General features: G+C 47.4%; 1 protein-coding gene across 1 annotated transcript in view; it reads right to left on the bottom strand.

Moving 5' to 3' along the window:
- Positions 1-2,344: 2,344 nt before the first annotated feature.
- ITIH6 (inter-alpha-trypsin inhibitor heavy chain family member 6) overlaps positions 2,345-18,243 on the bottom strand; it is a 28,182-nt gene continuing 12,283 nt past the window's right edge. Inside the window, exons 6-13 of the mRNA XM_008158296.3 lie at positions 15,101-15,217; positions 11,106-11,277; positions 8,105-10,171; positions 6,070-6,162; positions 5,018-5,053; positions 4,723-4,836; positions 3,447-3,824; positions 2,345-2,556 (exon numbers count right to left, since the gene is read on the bottom strand). Of these exons, the coding sequence (XP_008156518.2) occupies positions 2,345-2,556; positions 3,447-3,824; positions 4,723-4,836; positions 5,018-5,053; positions 6,070-6,162; positions 8,105-10,171; positions 11,106-11,277; positions 15,101-15,217 (3,189 nt within the window). The remainder of the gene's footprint in view (positions 2,557-3,446; positions 3,825-4,722; positions 4,837-5,017; positions 5,054-6,069; positions 6,163-8,104; positions 10,172-11,105; positions 11,278-15,100; positions 15,218-18,243) is intronic.

Here is an 18,243-nt window from a genome sequence, read left to right as displayed (position 1 = left end):
TTGTGTCTGTGCTCATGAACCTGCATATGCCTTCTTCCATGTGCCCTTTGTTGGTAAGTCCGTGAGTCTGTTTGTCTCTGGGACTTTGCTCTCCATGTCTGTGATTTGGTATTTATCCCATTTCTCCATTTAGTTTCCCCAGCTTTTGACAGTGTCTTTGTATTATTGTTTCTTTAGTTGCTGTGGCTGTGTCTCAAGTTGTTCTGTACTCAAGAACTCTTTCTCCTTTTGAGCCTTTGATATTTTCCTCTGGGTCACCATTACTGTGTTCTTGTTCCTAAGAGTCTGTTTGTCTGAGTGTCCCTCTGCATCTGTTTCTTTTTCTGTCTGGCTCTGTCCCTGGTTTTGTTTTGAACTGACTCACCACCTCTGTGTCCCCATTTCTCTGTGTCTGGTGCTGGGATCCACATCTTTTTATTTTCAAGCCACTATCTCTGTGTTCACAGTTCCCATCCCTTCATTTTCATTTGTGGCCTTGGTTGCCTGTTTGTGTGTCTTTATTTCTGGGTGTTCCCAGGTATATCTTGATTCTGTGTCTTTGAATCCCTGCTTTTCTGGATAGATTTCCTTGTCACTGCGTCTCTGACCATTTGCTTATGTTCTGTGTGTCTGATTCTATGTCTATCTTGATCCTACCAGATATATCCCTATGTTTCTGTTCTTATGTCTAGCTTGTGTCCATATGACTGTATTTGTGGGTGCACATGCCCATTTCCACTTCTTCTAGGGGCTCTGTCTCTGAATTCCTGTGTCCCTGTCACAGTGTCCCCATTATATCTGGAATCCACTTGCCTGTCCTTACTAGTATATCTGTTATCTTGCCTGACCCCCATCTCTTTGCTGGTTTTTGTCACTGTTCATGTGTCTGCATCCCCATGTCTTTGTCACTGGATCTCTGAATATATAAATCTGTGCTCCTGTCTCATTCTTAGTGTGTTCCTCTGCATGTGACTATGTCCTTGGGTCTTTGTCATCAAGTATGGGTCGGTGTAACGTCTGTTTCTATATACTTGTAGGTCTCTGGCCCTGTGTTCTCTTCTAATCCCCGACCCCATATACACAAGTCAGCATGTCAGTGTGTCTGTTTCTACTTCTTTGTCCTTGGTGTCTTGGACTATGGTCTTGACTGATGCCTCCTGTTTACCTTTGTCTTTATGTGTTGCTGTATGTCTTGACACTTCTACTCCTGTGTCCGGATTTCTGTGCATATGTATCTCTTAGTTTGTATGTTGTTATGTTTCAGTGTCTTCATAATAGTCATTGTGTGCCTATCCCTGGTGATCTTATTTTTGTCTCCCTGACTCTTTGTGACAGGGACAGTACCTCAAAATGGGGAGATATAGGCCCAGCAAGAGAACTATGGGTTTATGTCCCTGATGCTGTCACTCTGGCTCCCTGTCCCCTTCTTTGTATGCCTATGTTTTCCTATGTCTATTCTCTTAGTTTTGAGATCCTTATGCCTTGTGTTGCTGAATGTCTCTACCACACTGTTTCTCCATGTGTGTCTGTGTCCTTGTTGGTGTCCTTGTGTGTGCTCCTGTGCCTTTGGTTGTATGTATGTGTGCGTGTGTCTACTGCTGTGTCATTGGTTCCTTTTTGTTCATTCATTCATTCATTCAGTAAATATTTACTAAGCACCTATTATGTGCCAGGCACTGAGGATACATAGATGATTCAGAAAAGGTCCTTGCCCTCAAAGAGCTCACAGTCTAAGTCAGGGATCCAGACAAGTAAACTGATAATTACTACATAGTATGATATATGCTATGAGTGTGGATGGAATGGGGTGAGCTATAGGAACAAAGACAGGGACTGAATTTAATCCAGGAGAGGGGCTAGGGAAGGCCTTCTAGAGAAGATGACAGCTAAGACTTGAAGGATGTGTAAAATCCACCTACATGAAGACAAGGAACAGGGTCTCATGCAGAAGGAAAAACACATGCAAAGGCCCAGTGGTGGGAGAGAACATGGTTTGTTCAGGGAACCCCAAGAGCCTTAAATACACCACGGGAGCCAGAGAAGGTTGTGAGTAGGGCCAGCTGCTCTGTCAGTTTTTTGTTTTAAGAAAGTCATCTCTAAAGTTGGTGTGGAGTATGGATTGAATAGAGTGAACACTGGAGACAGGAAGAACTGTGAGGAGGCAGGAGTCCCTAAGTCTCTAGGTCCATAGATACACATGTCTCTGTGTGTTTGTATGTCTTTGTATGTGTGTCACTTAGTGCATGTGTATGTGTGCTTCCCTATGTGTGTCTTCATGCTCCTAGGTCTTTGTTTCTGGCTCACTCCTTGCCCTGGCCTCTGGGTATCCCAAACTCAGGTCTCCTGGTTCTGGGTTCAGGGGCCATCACAGGACATAGGCAAGGTAGGGGCGGCCCAGCAGCTGTTGTACATGAGAGCGGTTCACTAGCCAGCAGGAAGACCAGCGGGGCAGCAGCCTTGGAGAGTCCTTTAGCAGCTTCTTGCCTAGAACCACAGGCACATCTGGGCCTTGGTGCCTCCGCAGGAATGGCCCTGTAGACCCTGCCACCAGTTGGATGTCTGCGTGCTGGAACTGCCCTGAGGGAGAAAAATGCAGAGCCAGTCAGGGCACTGGCCTGAGTCCCCACTGAGAACTCTGAAAAGACCCTAAAGCAGGAAATCTAGAAGGAAAAGAGGGAGGGATGAGGGGAAGCAAAGGCCTGGAGGAGGGAAGAGGCTGGGTGTTGTGGGAGATGAGCAGCCAAATGGGACAGGAGTGTATTATGGAAGGAGTGTATCAAGGCAGCAGAAGGGGAGGAGTTAGGCATTGAGGCAGACAGGGCAGATTGGAGGGAAGGGCAGGAGAGGAGTGGGGAGGCCCAGAGGAAGTAAGAATATATGTCCAACCCAGCATCACTGCCCAAACTCTTCGGTGTGGGCCTCTGCTCAGGTTCTGCCAATGTCTTCTGACCTACAGTCTGACTTCCTGCAGTCCCCCTTCACAGAAACCCCAGAAGGATCTTTGTTACACCCATATCTGACTATATCTTTCTCCTGCTTATAACTTTTAATAGTTCCCCACTGTCTTCAGGATAAATCCAAACTCCTCGTCCGGGCATTCTGCTCTGACCACTCAGGCTCCATTTCTTTTAGCCTCCATTGCTTTCCTCTACCACTTTTGGTCAGCCTTTTGGACTGTGGGTCTCTCTCCTCCAGGGGATTTTTCTTTGGCTCTAAGGCTGGGCAAGGTGCCCCACCCTGGGTTCCTCCAGTGCCTTGGGCTGCTTTATATCTAGTACTGATAGATCCTGAGATCACCATCCAGGTCTGGGTCTGTATTCTCCCAAGGGTAGACCGTGGCTCTGTTTTCCTTTGTAGTTGGGGGGTGGGGAGGGCCGGATCCTCAGTGCTCACTGGCCTTTCACCTTAGCAGAGTCTCTCTTGGGACTGGTGCTCCCTGGCCCTTCTCAGCCTCAGCAAACACTTACCCAGCAGGCCACGGGCCAAGGTGCTAAGGCCTGAGCCATTGACCACATAGAAACCCAGATGGGGTAGTTGGAGGCTGCTGGGGTGCCTGTAGCGGTGCCGGAGGATTAGGAACTCGAGGTGGCGCCCAACGCGGAGGGTGAAGCGGGCTGCGGCAGCCACATGGAGCTCTAGTTGGGACCTCCTCAGCAGGGCAGGCTGGTCCCAGGACAGAAGCAAGGTACCCTCGCCTTGCACAGATATAGAATTGCGAGTGATGTTGATAGTGTAGGCCCGGGGTTTGTCTGTGGTGACTGTGATGATATGAAAGTAGGTGCGGATCTGGTCCCTGTGGCCTGGTCTTGGTGGTGCCCCAAGCAGCTGTCCATGCACATGCAGCCCTGGAGAGAGAAGAGTCCGTGCCTGGATCATGGTCTTTCACATAGTCATTTGTTTGGTCACCCACAGCACAGACAGGGCCCAGGGTGCTGATTTGTGGTTAGAGAGCTAGCTCCTAGGGAAAGTGCGTCTACCACAGCCCATCCAGCTGCTCCTTCCTGTGCAATGTATGGACATAATTGTAGCTTGCACATGTTCACCCCGGTGGGGCTGTTTACAAGCATGTGTTTGCTTCTGAGTGTGTAAATTTATATGTCTGATTATGTTTACATGGGTATCTCTGGACCTACCAGTACATCTGTACATATTTGGGGAAGGTGCTATGTTAGAGTGTCTATTTTTTTGTTGTTGTATGTTTATGTGTGTCTCTGGATATGTTAGTGCTATATGTCTTGGTGAATAGTTTATTGTATGTTTCTGGTTGTGTGTTGGTAGATACTGATGTGTCTCTGGGTGTGTCATGGTGAGTATTTGTGTGCATTGGTGTGTTTTGTATGTCTAGAGTAGCAGAGTATGTGTGTCTGTGAGTGTTGAATTCCTGGGGTATCAGTGCATGTATGTCTGAGTGTGCTGATGTTTGTGTCATTGTGTATATCTGAGCATGTATTGTATGTCATTGTGGATCTGGGTACATAGTTATATGTTACTGTGTGTGGGTATGGAGGATGTCAAAATATGTGTCTGGCTTTATATTTGTGTGACTTTACTGTGTGCCCTACTGTGTGTATATACATATATGTGAGTGTGTTGATGTTAGAGTATATTTATGTGTGTTTTCATGTGTTTGGGTGTTTACTTGTGCTGTGTGTTTGTGAGGATTAGTCCACAGATGTCTGGGGGTGTTGACATGAGTATATCTGACTACGGTGTTATATGGAGTGGAGTCCTTGGGGCTCTCACCTGCCTTTGGGTCATCTATGAGCTGTAGCAGGTCCCCTGGGCGCCCATCCAGTGTGAAGCATATTCTCTCTTCTGAGCGTGGGATGTGGACCACAAAGTGGGGGTCACCATCCACTGAAAGGCAGGAGACAAACTTCTGAGGTTATGGCCTTAGAAATAATGGGTCGGGGGAGAGAACAAGGGAGAGGAGGGGAATGTAGGAGGCCATGTCTATTTCCCAAGCGAAAGCCCAGCCCCATTTTCAGTGCACAAGCCGTCCTATACTCACACAGTACAGTGACAGTGGCTGGCTTACCTGAGGATGAGAAGGTGAAGATGTTTGGTAACATGCCTGCAAAGGAGAGGAGGACTGTGTTGGTAAGAGACTGATCTGTCACATTTCTAGGAACTCTGGAACACTCTGGCCTCTCAGCCATCTCCTCCCAGATACGGGTCAAATTCCTGAGCTCACATTTAAGTCTTTTCTGGAATCTAGCCCCTGTCTAGCTCTCCACTCTTCTCTTTATGCTCCAGCCCAACTGAACTATTGTTATGCGTGCCCTGCCTTCTCTTGCTAGCCACCCATTGCTTTTGTTTTTCTCTGCCTGGAATGTTTTCTTTTCCTTAGCTACCAAGGATCCATTTCTAGTTATCTTTCCTGGCCAACTCAACTGCTATTTTTCTCTTATGCTCTGCCTGGTAGGTAGAATCCTAACATGGCACCCAAGATTCCCCAGTTTACACATCCTGTGAAATCTCCAGGACTGTGATATAATGAGATATCACTCTCATAAATAGGTTATGTTATGTGGTTCAGTTGACCTTAAAATAGGAAGATTATCCAGATGGGCCTAACCTAATCACACGAGCCCTTTAAATATGGGTCAGAGAAGTCAGAGAGATTTGAAGTATGAGAAGGATACATGAAGTATGAGTATGACATGAGATTCTCCATGGCTGTCTTTAAAGATGGAGGGGGCCATGTGGCTAGGAATGCAGAAGAGCTCTAGGACATGAGAATGGTCCAGGTGACCTCTAGAAGCAGACAGGGATCTCAGTCCTACAAACATTTTGCCAACAACCTGAATGCACTTGGAAGATGAGAACTTAATCTGATAGACACCTTTATTTCAATTTTTGAGACCCTAAGCAGAGAATCCAACTAACTGGTGCCCAGACTTCTAACATACAAAATTGTGAGATAATTAAAGGGTGTTGCTTGAAGTTACGAAGTTTGTGGTAATTTGTTAAGCAGCAATGGAAAACTAATGCATTGCCTCTCCTCTGGACTCACACAATGCCTATGAGAATGCTAACTGAATGGAAATGAAAGCTTAGGGATCTTTGTCAGTGGAGTTCCTTGTTCACCTTTGGCTAGCCCTGCAGAGCTCCCCTGAGATTCCATGATGTCTCCAGCTCCTCCCAGGATCTCTTCAGAATTGCCTTCCCAATGTGGATTTCCTGCCAAGTGCAAAAGAAATGGAAGAAATCTTTCACACTCTCAAGGCAAAGATGCTCTGGACCTACCAAAGGGCACACTTGCTTTCTGACTAGGAGTGTCCTCATTGGCTTTCCAATTTGACTGACATATTGCCAAGACTAGGACCTTATGCTCTCCACAGCATTGTAGTCTTTCAAGCTCATTTATGCTCAAAATTCTTCCTCATAGCACTCATTCATTCATTCAGGCACTGTTTAGGCATCAGGGATATAGTGGTGAATGAGGTAGTCATGATTTTTGACCTGATGTTCATATTTTAATCAGGGAGGCAGACATGAATGAAATCATAATTATCAATGGTGATATCCTATATAACAAAGTGCTAATATGCTAATTAACCAAACAGCTGAATGACCGTCCAGAAGGTCCCAGACAAAGCTGGGGTTGCGAGGGCCGGCCAAGGCTGCGAGGGCCAAGCCCCTTGCATGAATTTTGTGCATCGGGCCTCTAATATACTATAACAAATAATAGAGTGATTGGGGGAGTTAACAGATACTTGACATAGTCTGGGATGGTGAGATGGGTGGAAAGGACATCTGAGTTGAGATCAAAGTCATGAGCTGGAGTGTGAGTAGCAACAGAAAAGATGAGGGTGGTAGGAAGGGGACAGGGCAAGGTAGGTCAGAGAGATTACCAAGCAGAGGGAACAGCTTGATAGAGGTCCCTGAGTGGAGGTGGAAGTGGGAGCAGGGGCCATTGGAGGACCAGAGAGGAGGCAAGTGGGGCTAGAGTTCAGAGAGTGAGTGGGAGAAGGTGAGGTCAGAGAGGTATGGGGTAGAGAGAAGGTCATGAAGGCCAGAAATAGGACTTTGGGCTTCATTCTAGGTGTGAAGGGAAAATCTTAGGGGGTTAACTAGGGAAGGGAAATGAAGTAATGTGTTAAAAGATCTGTGTGGCTGCTGTGGGAGAATGGCTAAGTGATTCTCTAAAGAGAGCAGGGAAGCCAGTGAGGAGGCTGGAACAGTTATCTAGGTGAGACACAATGGTATTCTGTCCTACAGTAGTGATAGTTGGGGTAGTGAAAAGTGGGTGCATTGGCAAATGTATTAGAGGTAACATTGTCAGTAACTGAAGATGGACGAGATGTTGGGAGGGGGTGGTGGTGAGGGAGAGGAGCATGTCAAAGATGTCATGCCCAAATTTGTGTCCCTGTGGCTTCCTGCCACCCCCAAGTGATTCTAATCCTGCCCTATAAGGTCACCCAGGAGATGTACCTCCTCTCAAGAAAGCAGAATAGTGGAGTGGTGAAGCACATTCAGTCTGGGGCCAGATTATGTACATTCAAATCTCTTACTATCAGTGTGACATGGAGCAAGTTACTTCACCTCTCTGGGCTTCAGTTTCCACAGGTGTAAAATGCAAATACTAAGAATTTATTGTGAGGATTAAATGAGGGACTAAAGTAGAGCAGTAGCTGCACCTACAAAGAGCTCAAAATGTTAAGTGTTATTATTTCACAGTTTTGGGGGAAAGTTAAAGATAATTGTCATCATCTTCCCTAATTTTTATACCCCTTTCATTAAACAGTGCTGTTCACAGAACACAAAAGAACCAATCAGACCTTCCTTGCCCAGTGATGCTCCCATTTATAATCCCACACCCCTCCCCTACTTGGAAAGCATGAGCAGTTGTTTTTTTCCAACAAAGCAAATGTCAAAGCCCCAGCTTGGCCAGGTTGTTTCTGTTTAGCCTCCCCAGTTTTAACATCCCTTCTCTCCCAGGGCCTCATTCTGTGCTTATGTACTGAGGCCCAGAGAAGCTAAGTAGCTGGTTCAAAGTTTCAAAACAAGCAAGCAGCTGTACTATCACTGGAATCTGCACAAGTCTTGCACACTCCTGATTCCTGGTGCTCTCCATTCAGACCTCCCTCTCATGCCTTGCCCTCTTGCCCATGACACTCACCATTTTCGTCAGGAGTGAGGAAGGTATAGAAAGCCGGTGGGTTCAAGGACTCCACAAACTTGGACTCCACCATTGACTCAGACAGTAGCTCTAGTTCCTCAGGGAGAATGAGCAGGCTGACTGCCTCAGGGAGGGTGCTAGAAGGCAGCAAGACTGGCAGGTTTGGGGGGCTGCCTTCGGGCATAGGCCTGGAGCTGTTGGGTAGACCCAATGTTGGAACTCCTGACACAGATGGTCCCAGAATTTCCCCTGTGCTTTGGGGTCCTGACAGCAGGTCATGCTGATGCCAGAGCCTTCCAGGGGGCAGCAGAGAGGGCAGTGTTGGATGAAAGGGAGTAGGGATGGGTTCTCCAAGGACAGGAGTGGTTGTGTTACTGCTGGGACTTGTGGGATTTGAGATTGTGCTTGGGACTGTGCTTAGGCTTCGAGGAGGTGGGGGCCTGGGTCTGACAGGCCTGGAGGGTAATGGGGTTTTGGGTTTATTGGGGATCGGTGTCCTAGGTTTAGAAAGTGATAAGCTTGGGGAAGTTTGATGAGGTGGGACACTAGGTTTAAGAGGTGATGGGACTTTAGGTGTCTTGGGTAAGAGGATTCCAGGTCTAGGGTGTGACAGGTCGCTTAGGGTCTTTGGAACAGGAACCCTTGGTCTGGTGTGTGGTGGATATTTGGGGATCTGAAGTGTGGAGACTCCAGGCCTGGGCCGTGGCAGATTTTTGGGAGACTGTGGTGTGAGTACCCTAGGCTGGGGGTGTGAGGTGGCATCCAGTTTAGGTTGTGATGGAGCACCAGGTTTGGAATGCAATGAAGTGACATTTTTCATAATGCCAACTTTGGACTGGAATGGGGTGCCAGGATTCAGAGGTGGGACTTGTGTCTCAGAAATGATGGGTAATAGGGTCCCAGGATTCTGGGGAGGTGGAATGCTGGGCTTCATAAGCACAGAGGCACCAGAATTTGAGGGCACAAGGGCAGCAGGTTTTGTCCGGAGAGTTGGCTGAGTCAAAGTGCCAGAATCGTGTTGTGCTGGAATTTTGGGCCTTGGGTGTGCTGGGGTGGATACGGTACTAGGGCTCTGACCCAGGGGCTCCAAATCCCTGGAACTGCCCATCTTCTTTGTAGAGGCAGTAGTTGAGGATAAGTAAAACTTTGAGTTTACAAGCCTTGACTTGGGAGAGATCTTGGGCACCAAGGTTGGCCGGGCTGTGCCTGCCCCTAGGCCATGCCTGCTGCTGGAAGAGGGCATGATGGTTCCTGGCCCAGCTGTGGTGGAAGTCTGTCTCCTGGCCTTCTCACTGGCCTCCTTGGGCTGCACCATGACCAATGAAGTCAGAGGTGTGACGAAGTTGTATTCAAGGGACAGGTTGAGGACTTTGGCAGCCAACAGGTGGCGAGTGGTGGTGTCACGGGCTCGGAAGCGTGCCTCCAGCAGTTCTCCAATGGTGACATAGGCCCAGAGGCGGCGGATGAAGTGGGCTACATTGGGAGCTGGTTCACCTGGGCAACCAAAGGCCTTCTGGCTGCTGTTGGTGGCCACCTCACTGTGGCGGGCCACGAGAAGCTGACCTTTGGGACCACGGGCTGCCAGGTGGATGCCCAGTTCCTGCTCACCTGGCTGCACCAGGCCTGCCACCACCAGCTCTGAGCCACCAAAGTAGTTGGGGAAAAGAGCCCAAGGGGAGGCCCCAACCAAGCCGCCCAGGTAGTCCAGACGCACATCTGCCAGCAGAGGCATGGAAATCTCCTCATAGAGGCCCTGCAGCTGTAGGGCGGCATCAGTGTCTTCGTATATGCGCCGGGCTGCTCCTCGATTCTCCAGAGACAGGCGACGTAGCAGTGGGAAGTCAGCATCATCCCCAAAGGCCAAGCTGAAAAGGGCCACCCTGTTGTCCAGTGCCTGACGGACATTGGAGAGGATCACACTGGGAGTCGTCACGCCAGCGGTGGGCTCCCCATCTGTCAGGAAGATGATGAGAGGGATCCTCCCCACACTGGAGCCCCTCCCAGGCTCCTGGTTGCTGTGGTTCAGCACTGAAGCAGCTGCCAGCAGAGCAGTGTTGATGTCCGTCCCTAATTGGGGAGCAGACTGTGAGACCATCTTTTCTAGTTACTTCTACCCCTATTGCAGACACACTAGACACCAATCTCCCAGTCATATCACCTGATCTTTGCTCAGACTCTTTGTACTGTTTATCCTTCCCAAGTCCCCACCTCCGCACAGGCTTCCTGAGAGCTGACAGTGGGGCCTGCATGTCCTTGGCTTTTCTCACTCCCTATCTCAGACTGTGCTTTGCCTGTTTCTAGGAGGGAATGTTTCATTCTCTAGTCAGATTGGCAGCTCCTCAAGGACAGTCCCCCACAATTCCAGGGCAAGAAAGGGCCGAATTGACAGGAATTGATGGTGGGTGGGGAGACTTCAGTAATTGTTTGAGAAACAATTGATCAAAAGCCAGAATCAGGGCAGCAACTTACTCAAAGACTTGGAAATAAATATCTAGATTATTGATTTAAAAAAAAAAAGTCTTAGCCCTAACCGGTTTGGCTCAGTGGATAGAGTGTCGGCCTGCGGACGGAAGGGTCCCAGGTTCGATTCCAGTCAAGGGTATGTACCTTGGTTGCGGGCACATCCCCAGTAGGGAGTGTGCAGGAGGCAGCTGATGGATGTTTCTCTCACATCGATGTTTCTAACTTTCTATCCCTCTCCCTTCCTCTCTGTAAAAAATCAATAAAATATGTTAAATAAAAGTCTTAGCAAATTCCTCTATGTGCTTTAAAGAACAGGAAACTTAGATCTAAAGGGGGAATATGCCCTAAAACACATGGAGAATCAACTGTGCTATTTCCACTAGGAAAAGAAACCCATAGGCACATATTTGTGTAAAATGTAATCATGATATTCCGGGCACTGTGAGAGGTGAGGTGGATGGGGGAATGAAGGGAGCATTTTAAGAATTTTCCACATCACCACAGCCTGCCCATTTGGGTGGGTAGGTCTGATACTTACAACCATCAGCTTCCATGTGACCCAGGTAGTCCTTGGCACTGTGTACATTCTGGATGGTGGCCTGGATGGAGCCTCCAGTTTTCCAGACACTAACCGTGTCAGAAAAGGAGATGATGTTGAAGTAGTCGTTGGCCCGCAGGTCACCAAGAATCACATTCATGGCCTTTTTAGTCTGTGGGATATGGACAAAGTGAAGGAAATGGACCAATACTTGAGGTCTTGCTCAAGTTTGAAAGGCTCTTTGTGTATAGGGTACTAAGATCTAGGACTCTCTGATCCCAACATCCTGTGGGTATAGGATGCTCAGGTCAAAATGCTCTATAGGCTCTATGGCCCAAAGCCCAGAACGACACTGTCCAATGGCAGCTTCTAGCCACGTGGAGTCTTAAAATGTAAATGTAAGTTTGTTAAAACCAAAAAAAAATTTATAATTCTGTTTTTTCACTTGAAGCAGCCATATTTCAAGTGGCCAGTGGTTACTGTACTGGAAACTTCAGAACTTTAAAACATTTCCATCATCGAAAAGGTTCTATTGGACAGTGGTGGTCTGGAAGGTTCAAGCTCTATGCTTCCAGAGACTTAGGATTCATGTGTTCTATAGTTCCTGGACCCCATGACCCAGAATTCAATGATTCCAGGGCCCTAAAGTTTAAGAGCTTTATGATTCTAGGTCTTTATATCTGTCTTTCAATGACCTTGCATACTTGGTTCTGTTTCATCTAATCTGTTCTTCTACCTCACCCTCTGTTTCTTCCAGTCTGGTCTTTTCACCAGCCCCCAGATAACCCAAATTCTATTTTGTCTCTCACAACTATTGCTCTTGTTGTGTCCTTTAGATAGCAGACCTTCCCACTTCCCCTTTCCTTATTCATATTTTCACTGTTCCTTCAGTTGCTCCTTCTCTGGGCAGCCCTTCTTTGAATGCTTACTCTGACCCATGCCATTCACACCCAGACATTTTTCTTCCCAGACTGTTTACTGACTGTCTTATGTGGAATAGTTTCATCCTCCATCCAGATATTGAGCCCTCTGAGGACAAGGCTTAGAATACATCTTCCGCCTGGCTCCCTTCTCATGACACTACTTAGCACAGAGCTAGGCACATAGGAACTGGGAACTGTGTTTCTAACTGGCTCTGAAGTCTATAATGGGTTCAGTAAATAGGACATGTGGGTTCTAGTATTAGGTACCATTTATAGGATACTTCTATGTTCAAGGAACTGTGAAAAATGGTTTAGGTGCATTAGCTCATTTAATCCTCACAGTAACACAATGAAGAAGGTATTAATATTATCCTCATTTTACAGGTGATGACACTGAGGCTCAGTGAACAGGGTAAATAGGTTCAAGTCTATAGGCAGTTCAGTAAATAGGGTATGTGGGGTCTTATGATGCTGGACAGTGTCAGTGAGCCACAGTTCCCAATCAGCGACACAATCATGAGGGTAAGCAACAGATACTCTACAGTATTTTTTTTTTGATATTGTGTGTTGTGCTTTCACATCCCATCATGTCACAAAAGGTCAGTCTATGTCATCTGTTTCTGGTGAGAAGAAGATGAGGAAGGCAATTACTCTTGAGATGAAACTCAAGATAATTGCCCAATTGTAGGCTCATTTAAGGCAGGCTATGATGTTTGGTAGGTTAGTTGTATTAAATGCATTTTGACATGATATTTTCAACTTATGATGGGTACATAACCCCATCATGGGTTGGGGAGCATCTGTACCTTGTAAGAGAGTAGTCCCAATTATTCCTGTCCCTTATAACACTGCTGTCATTAATTTCACTTATCAGTAAGCTATATTCACTGAATACATTATTGCTATTATTATTTTGAACAACCTGTTTTCTGTTAGATAAATTAAAAATAAAATATTTGATGTTACCTTCATTTATTCCTTCTCTAAATCTCTTTCTTTTTTTATGTAGATCCAAGTGTCTGAGATATACTATTTTTCTTCTCTCTGAAGAATTTCTTTAAACGTTTACCTGTTTGAGGCAGGTCTACTAGCAACAATTCCCTCAACTTTTGCCTGGTTGATAAAGTATTTCTTTCACTTTGGATGGACAATGATGCTGTACACAGAATTCTACCGTGTTTTTCCCCCCTCTTAACACTTTAAACATTTTACTCCACTTTTTTGTTTTTTGCTTGCGTAGTTTCTCAAGAGAAATCTGATGTAATTCTTATCCTTGTTCCTCCATAAGTAAAGTGTTATTTCCTATGAGCTTTTTAAAGGATTTTCTTTTTGTCTTTGATTTTCTGAAGTTTGAATAGGATGTGCCTATCTGTGGATTATTTGGTATTTCCTGTTTAGTGTTCTTTGACCTTCCTGGACCTATGATTTGATGGTTGGCATTTATTTTGGAAAATTTATATCTATTCATTCCTTCAACTATTTCTTCTGTTACTGTCTCTCTTTCTTCTCCTTCTGTTATTCTCATTACAACATATGTCACACTTTTGTAATTGTATGCAGTTATTGGATATTCTGTAGTTTTTTTTTTCTCTGCTTTTCAGGTTGGGAAGTTTCTATTGACATATCTTCAAGCTCATCGATTCCATGTTCAGGCTCCTAATGAGCCACCAAAGACATCCTTCATTCCTGTTACTGTATTTTCTATTTCTAGCATTTCCTTTTAATTTTCTTAGGGTATCTATATTTGTTTACATTGCCCATTTGTTCTTGCATGTTGTCCACTTTCTCCATTAGAGCCCTTAGCGTATTCATTAGTTATTTAAAATTCTCACTCTGACCATTCCAACACACCAGTCTGCTTCTGATGTTGATTGATCTCTTCAGACTGTGTTTTTTTCTTTTAGCATGCCTTTTAAGTTTTTGTTGAAAGCCAGAGATTATGTATCAAGTAAAAGGTACTGAGGTAAATAGGACTTTAATGTCAGGTTTTATGTTTACTTGGCTAGAAGTGCAATTGCAGGTGTCAGAGGCTAACATTTCTTTTAGGGTTCCTGTTTTTATCTCCTCTGTTTGTCTTGTGTATCCCTAGAGATCCTTTCATAAATTGTGTGTAGGCTTCCAGTTCTTTCAGCTGAAACCTCCTGTTGCTCTGCAAAAGACATGTTGATATAGTGGCAATGTATTGGGGGAGGGGAAACATTGCATAGTTCTATCATTATGACTCACTCTTTTAGGGCAACTGTGCCCCTGGAATATGACTGTCACAAGTTCTCCTCAGCTTAGGAGAAATAGGAAGGCTAGAAAGGTTTGGAATTAGATATATCCTTTCCTCTATAATGAAGGCTAAAGGGAGACAATTTTCAATATTTACCCCAAGTTTGGCGACACTTTGGTAGCCTTAGGTCCCATGGGCTTTGTGGTTCAGAACGTCAAGGTATAAAGGCTATACTGTCCCAGAACACTGAACCTTATAACTCTACACACCCAGAGTACCATGGTTATAAATACTGCTTCCAGAGCATTAAGGATTCAGGCTCTAAAGTCAATCTTTTTGGCTAACGGCTCTGTTTCAAGGGTGCTTTGGGAGAAGGGCTACAAGATTGAAGTCTAGATGGAACAGGACTCTACGGTTTCTATGCACTACAATGCTGTATTTTTCTGGCGTTGAAGTAAAAAAAATAACTTAATTTAAAAGCCTGTGGCCTTGGAAATGTTCAGAGTCTAAAATGACTAAGGTTTTATTTATTGTTTGACTCAGGTGTTTGATACCAGAGCCCTCTAGCTCAGAGACTCTACCATTCCGGGACCTTCTGAGCCCAGGAGTTTTGTGGTGCAGGGTCTCAATGGCTCAGGCCCCACAGTCCAATGTTTCAACGTTCCTCATATTCTGCGGCTCCAGGTCTCCCTGGCTCCTGATATGTAAGGTACCGGGAGCCTAAAGTGGGGCCAGGCCTGTAAGATCACACAGCGATGGGATGAGAGGCCCTGGCCGCAGGGACCAATGTTGCGGCACTCTCTGCTTGCTAAGACTTGCCAAGAAGAGGTCTGAGGGGTCACCAGGCTGCTTGCTACCTGCTTCATCTTGGTACCAAACATGGAGCCGCTCACATCAATAACGAACACCACATCTTTCTCAACAGGTGGAAGGCCTCTGGGGGCAAAGTAGTGAACGAAGTGGCCATCGTAAATCTGGACAAAAGAAAGGAAAGCAAAGAACAGCGAAAGCTGGTTTAAATCAGGTCCGCTCTAAGTCTCCTCCGTAACGGCCCCTTTGCTGCCCAGGCCTTATCCCTGTTCCTAGTGAAAGAGGCGTGTGTGCGATTGTTTCTTCAATGTCCATCTCTTCCAGCAGAACTGTGTCTCTTCTGTTCGGACTGTCCGTCTAGGAGCTGCCCCAGAGCCCTGGAGACTGGCTTGGGGCCCAGGGCTCCAAGGAGCAGGATCTCTGTAAAATGTGAGTTCCTGTTCATGAGAGCTGGGCTTGCACAGTCTCGAGGGCCCCTAGGGACATTTTGCCTGGGCTCCAGGAACTGTAACTATTGTTTTAACCTCCCTCTATAGAGTGAGCCTGGGGCCCAGCTCCATGGCTGCCAGGGGCTGGGAGTGTGCAGGGCCTCCCTCTCCTCCTTCAGCCTCTTTTCTGCTGTTGCTGGGCAGAGCAGGGAGGGGAGGAGGGAGCAGAGGCTGAGCGAGCTGCTTGTTCAGAGGGGATTGGTTAGACCAGGTGCAGATGCCTGAGGCTGTGGGGGCTGTGATTGGCTGCCCCCCCTCCCCCTACTCCAAATCTCCCTCTGCAGAGCCTGGAGGCTGGGACAGCTGAGGGAAGGAGAGGGGGGAGCTGGGAGGGCCCCCAGGACCAGTGTCAGCTCAGCCTAGAGAAGTATGGGCTTGCTGAGGGTCTGAGCTGCCCAGCAGCCTGAAGCTGGCTCTGTCCTGGGACAAACAGCTTCCTCTCCTCACTGCCATGCAGACACCCTCTGATCACAAGGCTGGGGACACCATGTCCTCTTCTCTCAGGGGATCTCAGAAGACAGGGGAGGACATCGTGGCCTTCCCCCCACCCCAGCCTTTGAGTTAATGCCCAAGTACATGTGAAGGCCCTGTGTGCAGTTTTTCCCGGCCCCTACAGCAGCTCCCAAAGGCCTGGGTCCACCACCCTGCAACGGCCCAAGCCAAGGACAGAGGCCAGCAGTCCTCCTCTGTTCCTCCCCTACCTGGCTAAGCGAGAGCTTCTGGACAAAGCACACACCCACCTCTCCATGGTTCCAGGCTCACAGGTGGCCCCACACCTCACATGCTATAAGCCAGAGGCACGACACAGGTCACCAACCTCTCACGCTCACCTCAGCTGGCATGCCCCTCCACTCTCAGAACATGTCTGGCCATGTTCCTTGCACTGCCACCCCACCCTTGCTCAGGGTCCACATCCCCATATGCCCCTTCTCTCTACTCAAAGACAAAAGAATCCAGCCCCGGACCCCATGGACTCCCAGCCTCTCGCACCTGCTCCACCAGTCAGGCCCCTACACTCCAATTTCAGAATAAAAATGTTTATGTGTTTTCCATGCACTAAGACAAACCCCATTGATCCCAATCCCATGCAACTGCAAGCCAGCGTCTCCCCCCTGTAGCATGCCATGGAAATGATTTGGACACTCATAAGGGTCTTCTCATCTCCATCTCACTCCTCCACTGACCACAGACTGGGTCTCACCTCCACCACACAATGACCTTTTCTCACCAAAGGCAACAATGGCCAGCTGGTTTCCAAACTCAGGGAGTATATTTCAATTGTCACCCAACTGCACCTCCCTGATGAGTTCACAATGGATCATTTTCTCCGATTTCTTCAAAAACCTTTACCCGGGGATCTGGATGGTGAACGCTCCTTATTTTCCTACCATCTCTGGTATGTGTGCTTCAGTCTCTTTCTTGGGCTGCATTTTCTCCCCCCTGTCTCTTCATCAGTGCTTCCCAATATGTTTGCACCATGGCATGCCAGAAAATTATTATGTTTGTGTAGCACAATGGAGGGAAGTGGTGGGAATTTACAGCTCTGAGCAGATTGTTGGCAGCTGGTGGGGCCGGACACCCTGAGGGTTGAGATCAATAGCTCCTTGCATGGGAATCTCGGCCTTAGCAACTGCCATCCTGGAGCGGCCTTGTGGCTCTGCCCATTGTCCCTGGGTCATCTGGCTAGCCCTTTGGTTTCAACTGCCCAGGCTCCACTGATGACTTCACATGTCTTGCTCCTGTCCAATGTTTTCCACTCTTCCCCCTCTACAGCTGCACACCCACTCACTATGGGACCTGTTCCCTTCGACGTCTGAAGAGGCCTCCAATGGATTCTGCACAAACAATAAGTTCATTCTCTGCCTCCATCCTACCCCTGAGCACCTTTGTCATTGAAGGCAGCGTCATCCACATGGCCACTCAGATACAACCCTGAGGGACACTCCTCAATCCTGCTGTGCCCTCCTTCCTGCACTCAACCAGCCACAAGCTCCTCCTGGTTTCTTCTGCTGGATATCTGAAGTCCACCCCTCTTCTCCCTCCCAAACGCACACAGCCCAAACTCAGGTGTTTCTGTCCTGTTTCCCTGCTTCTATTGTGGCCCCTTCCAACCGTATGTCCATGCAGCTCCTGCTTGATCTGGCCTTTCTAACCAAAACCTCATAATGCCATTCCCTCTCTTGGCTGCCTGGTCACCTCAAGACAAACGGCATGCCCCTTTCCTGCCCCTGCAGGCTTTGAACCTTCAGTCTCAGCTTTTGCCATTTCTTGTGTCTGAAATCTATGCTCTGGGAACTCCAATCCACTTGAAGTTCCCTATGCACCCATGGATAGTTCCAGCCCCCCTTCTTTGTTTCATGCAAAGTCCCCCTTCCAACTTGGTGCACTTCTTTGCATTCTTAAAGACCAAAGTTTAAAAACGTCCCAAGTTCGTCTGTACGTCCTCCAGAGAGCCACCTTGTCTCCTCTCGATGGCTTCCATCACAACTTGTGTTGTCATTGAGAGAGCGCTTCTCATCTTGTGTCAGTATTGGCTCTCTGTGTTTCACCCAGAGACAGTGAACAGGATCTGTATGTGATTCACCTCAGGTTTCCAACATCAGCCAACAGTGGGCATGAGACCTATCACCTTCCCAGGGAGTCCTGACTGAATGACTGAAGGGTGAGGTGCTGGCCTTTGAAATTGGCCCTAGTTGAGTGGG

The sequence above is a fragment of the Eptesicus fuscus genome, chromosome 1, assembly GCF_027574615.1.
Source record: "Eptesicus fuscus isolate TK198812 chromosome 1, DD_ASM_mEF_20220401, whole genome shotgun sequence".
In the NCBI taxonomy this organism is placed as follows: domain Eukaryota; kingdom Metazoa; phylum Chordata; class Mammalia; order Chiroptera; family Vespertilionidae; genus Eptesicus; species Eptesicus fuscus.
Note: the sequence above shows the minus strand (reverse complement) of the source record. Positions and strands in the feature narration are given on the sequence as shown.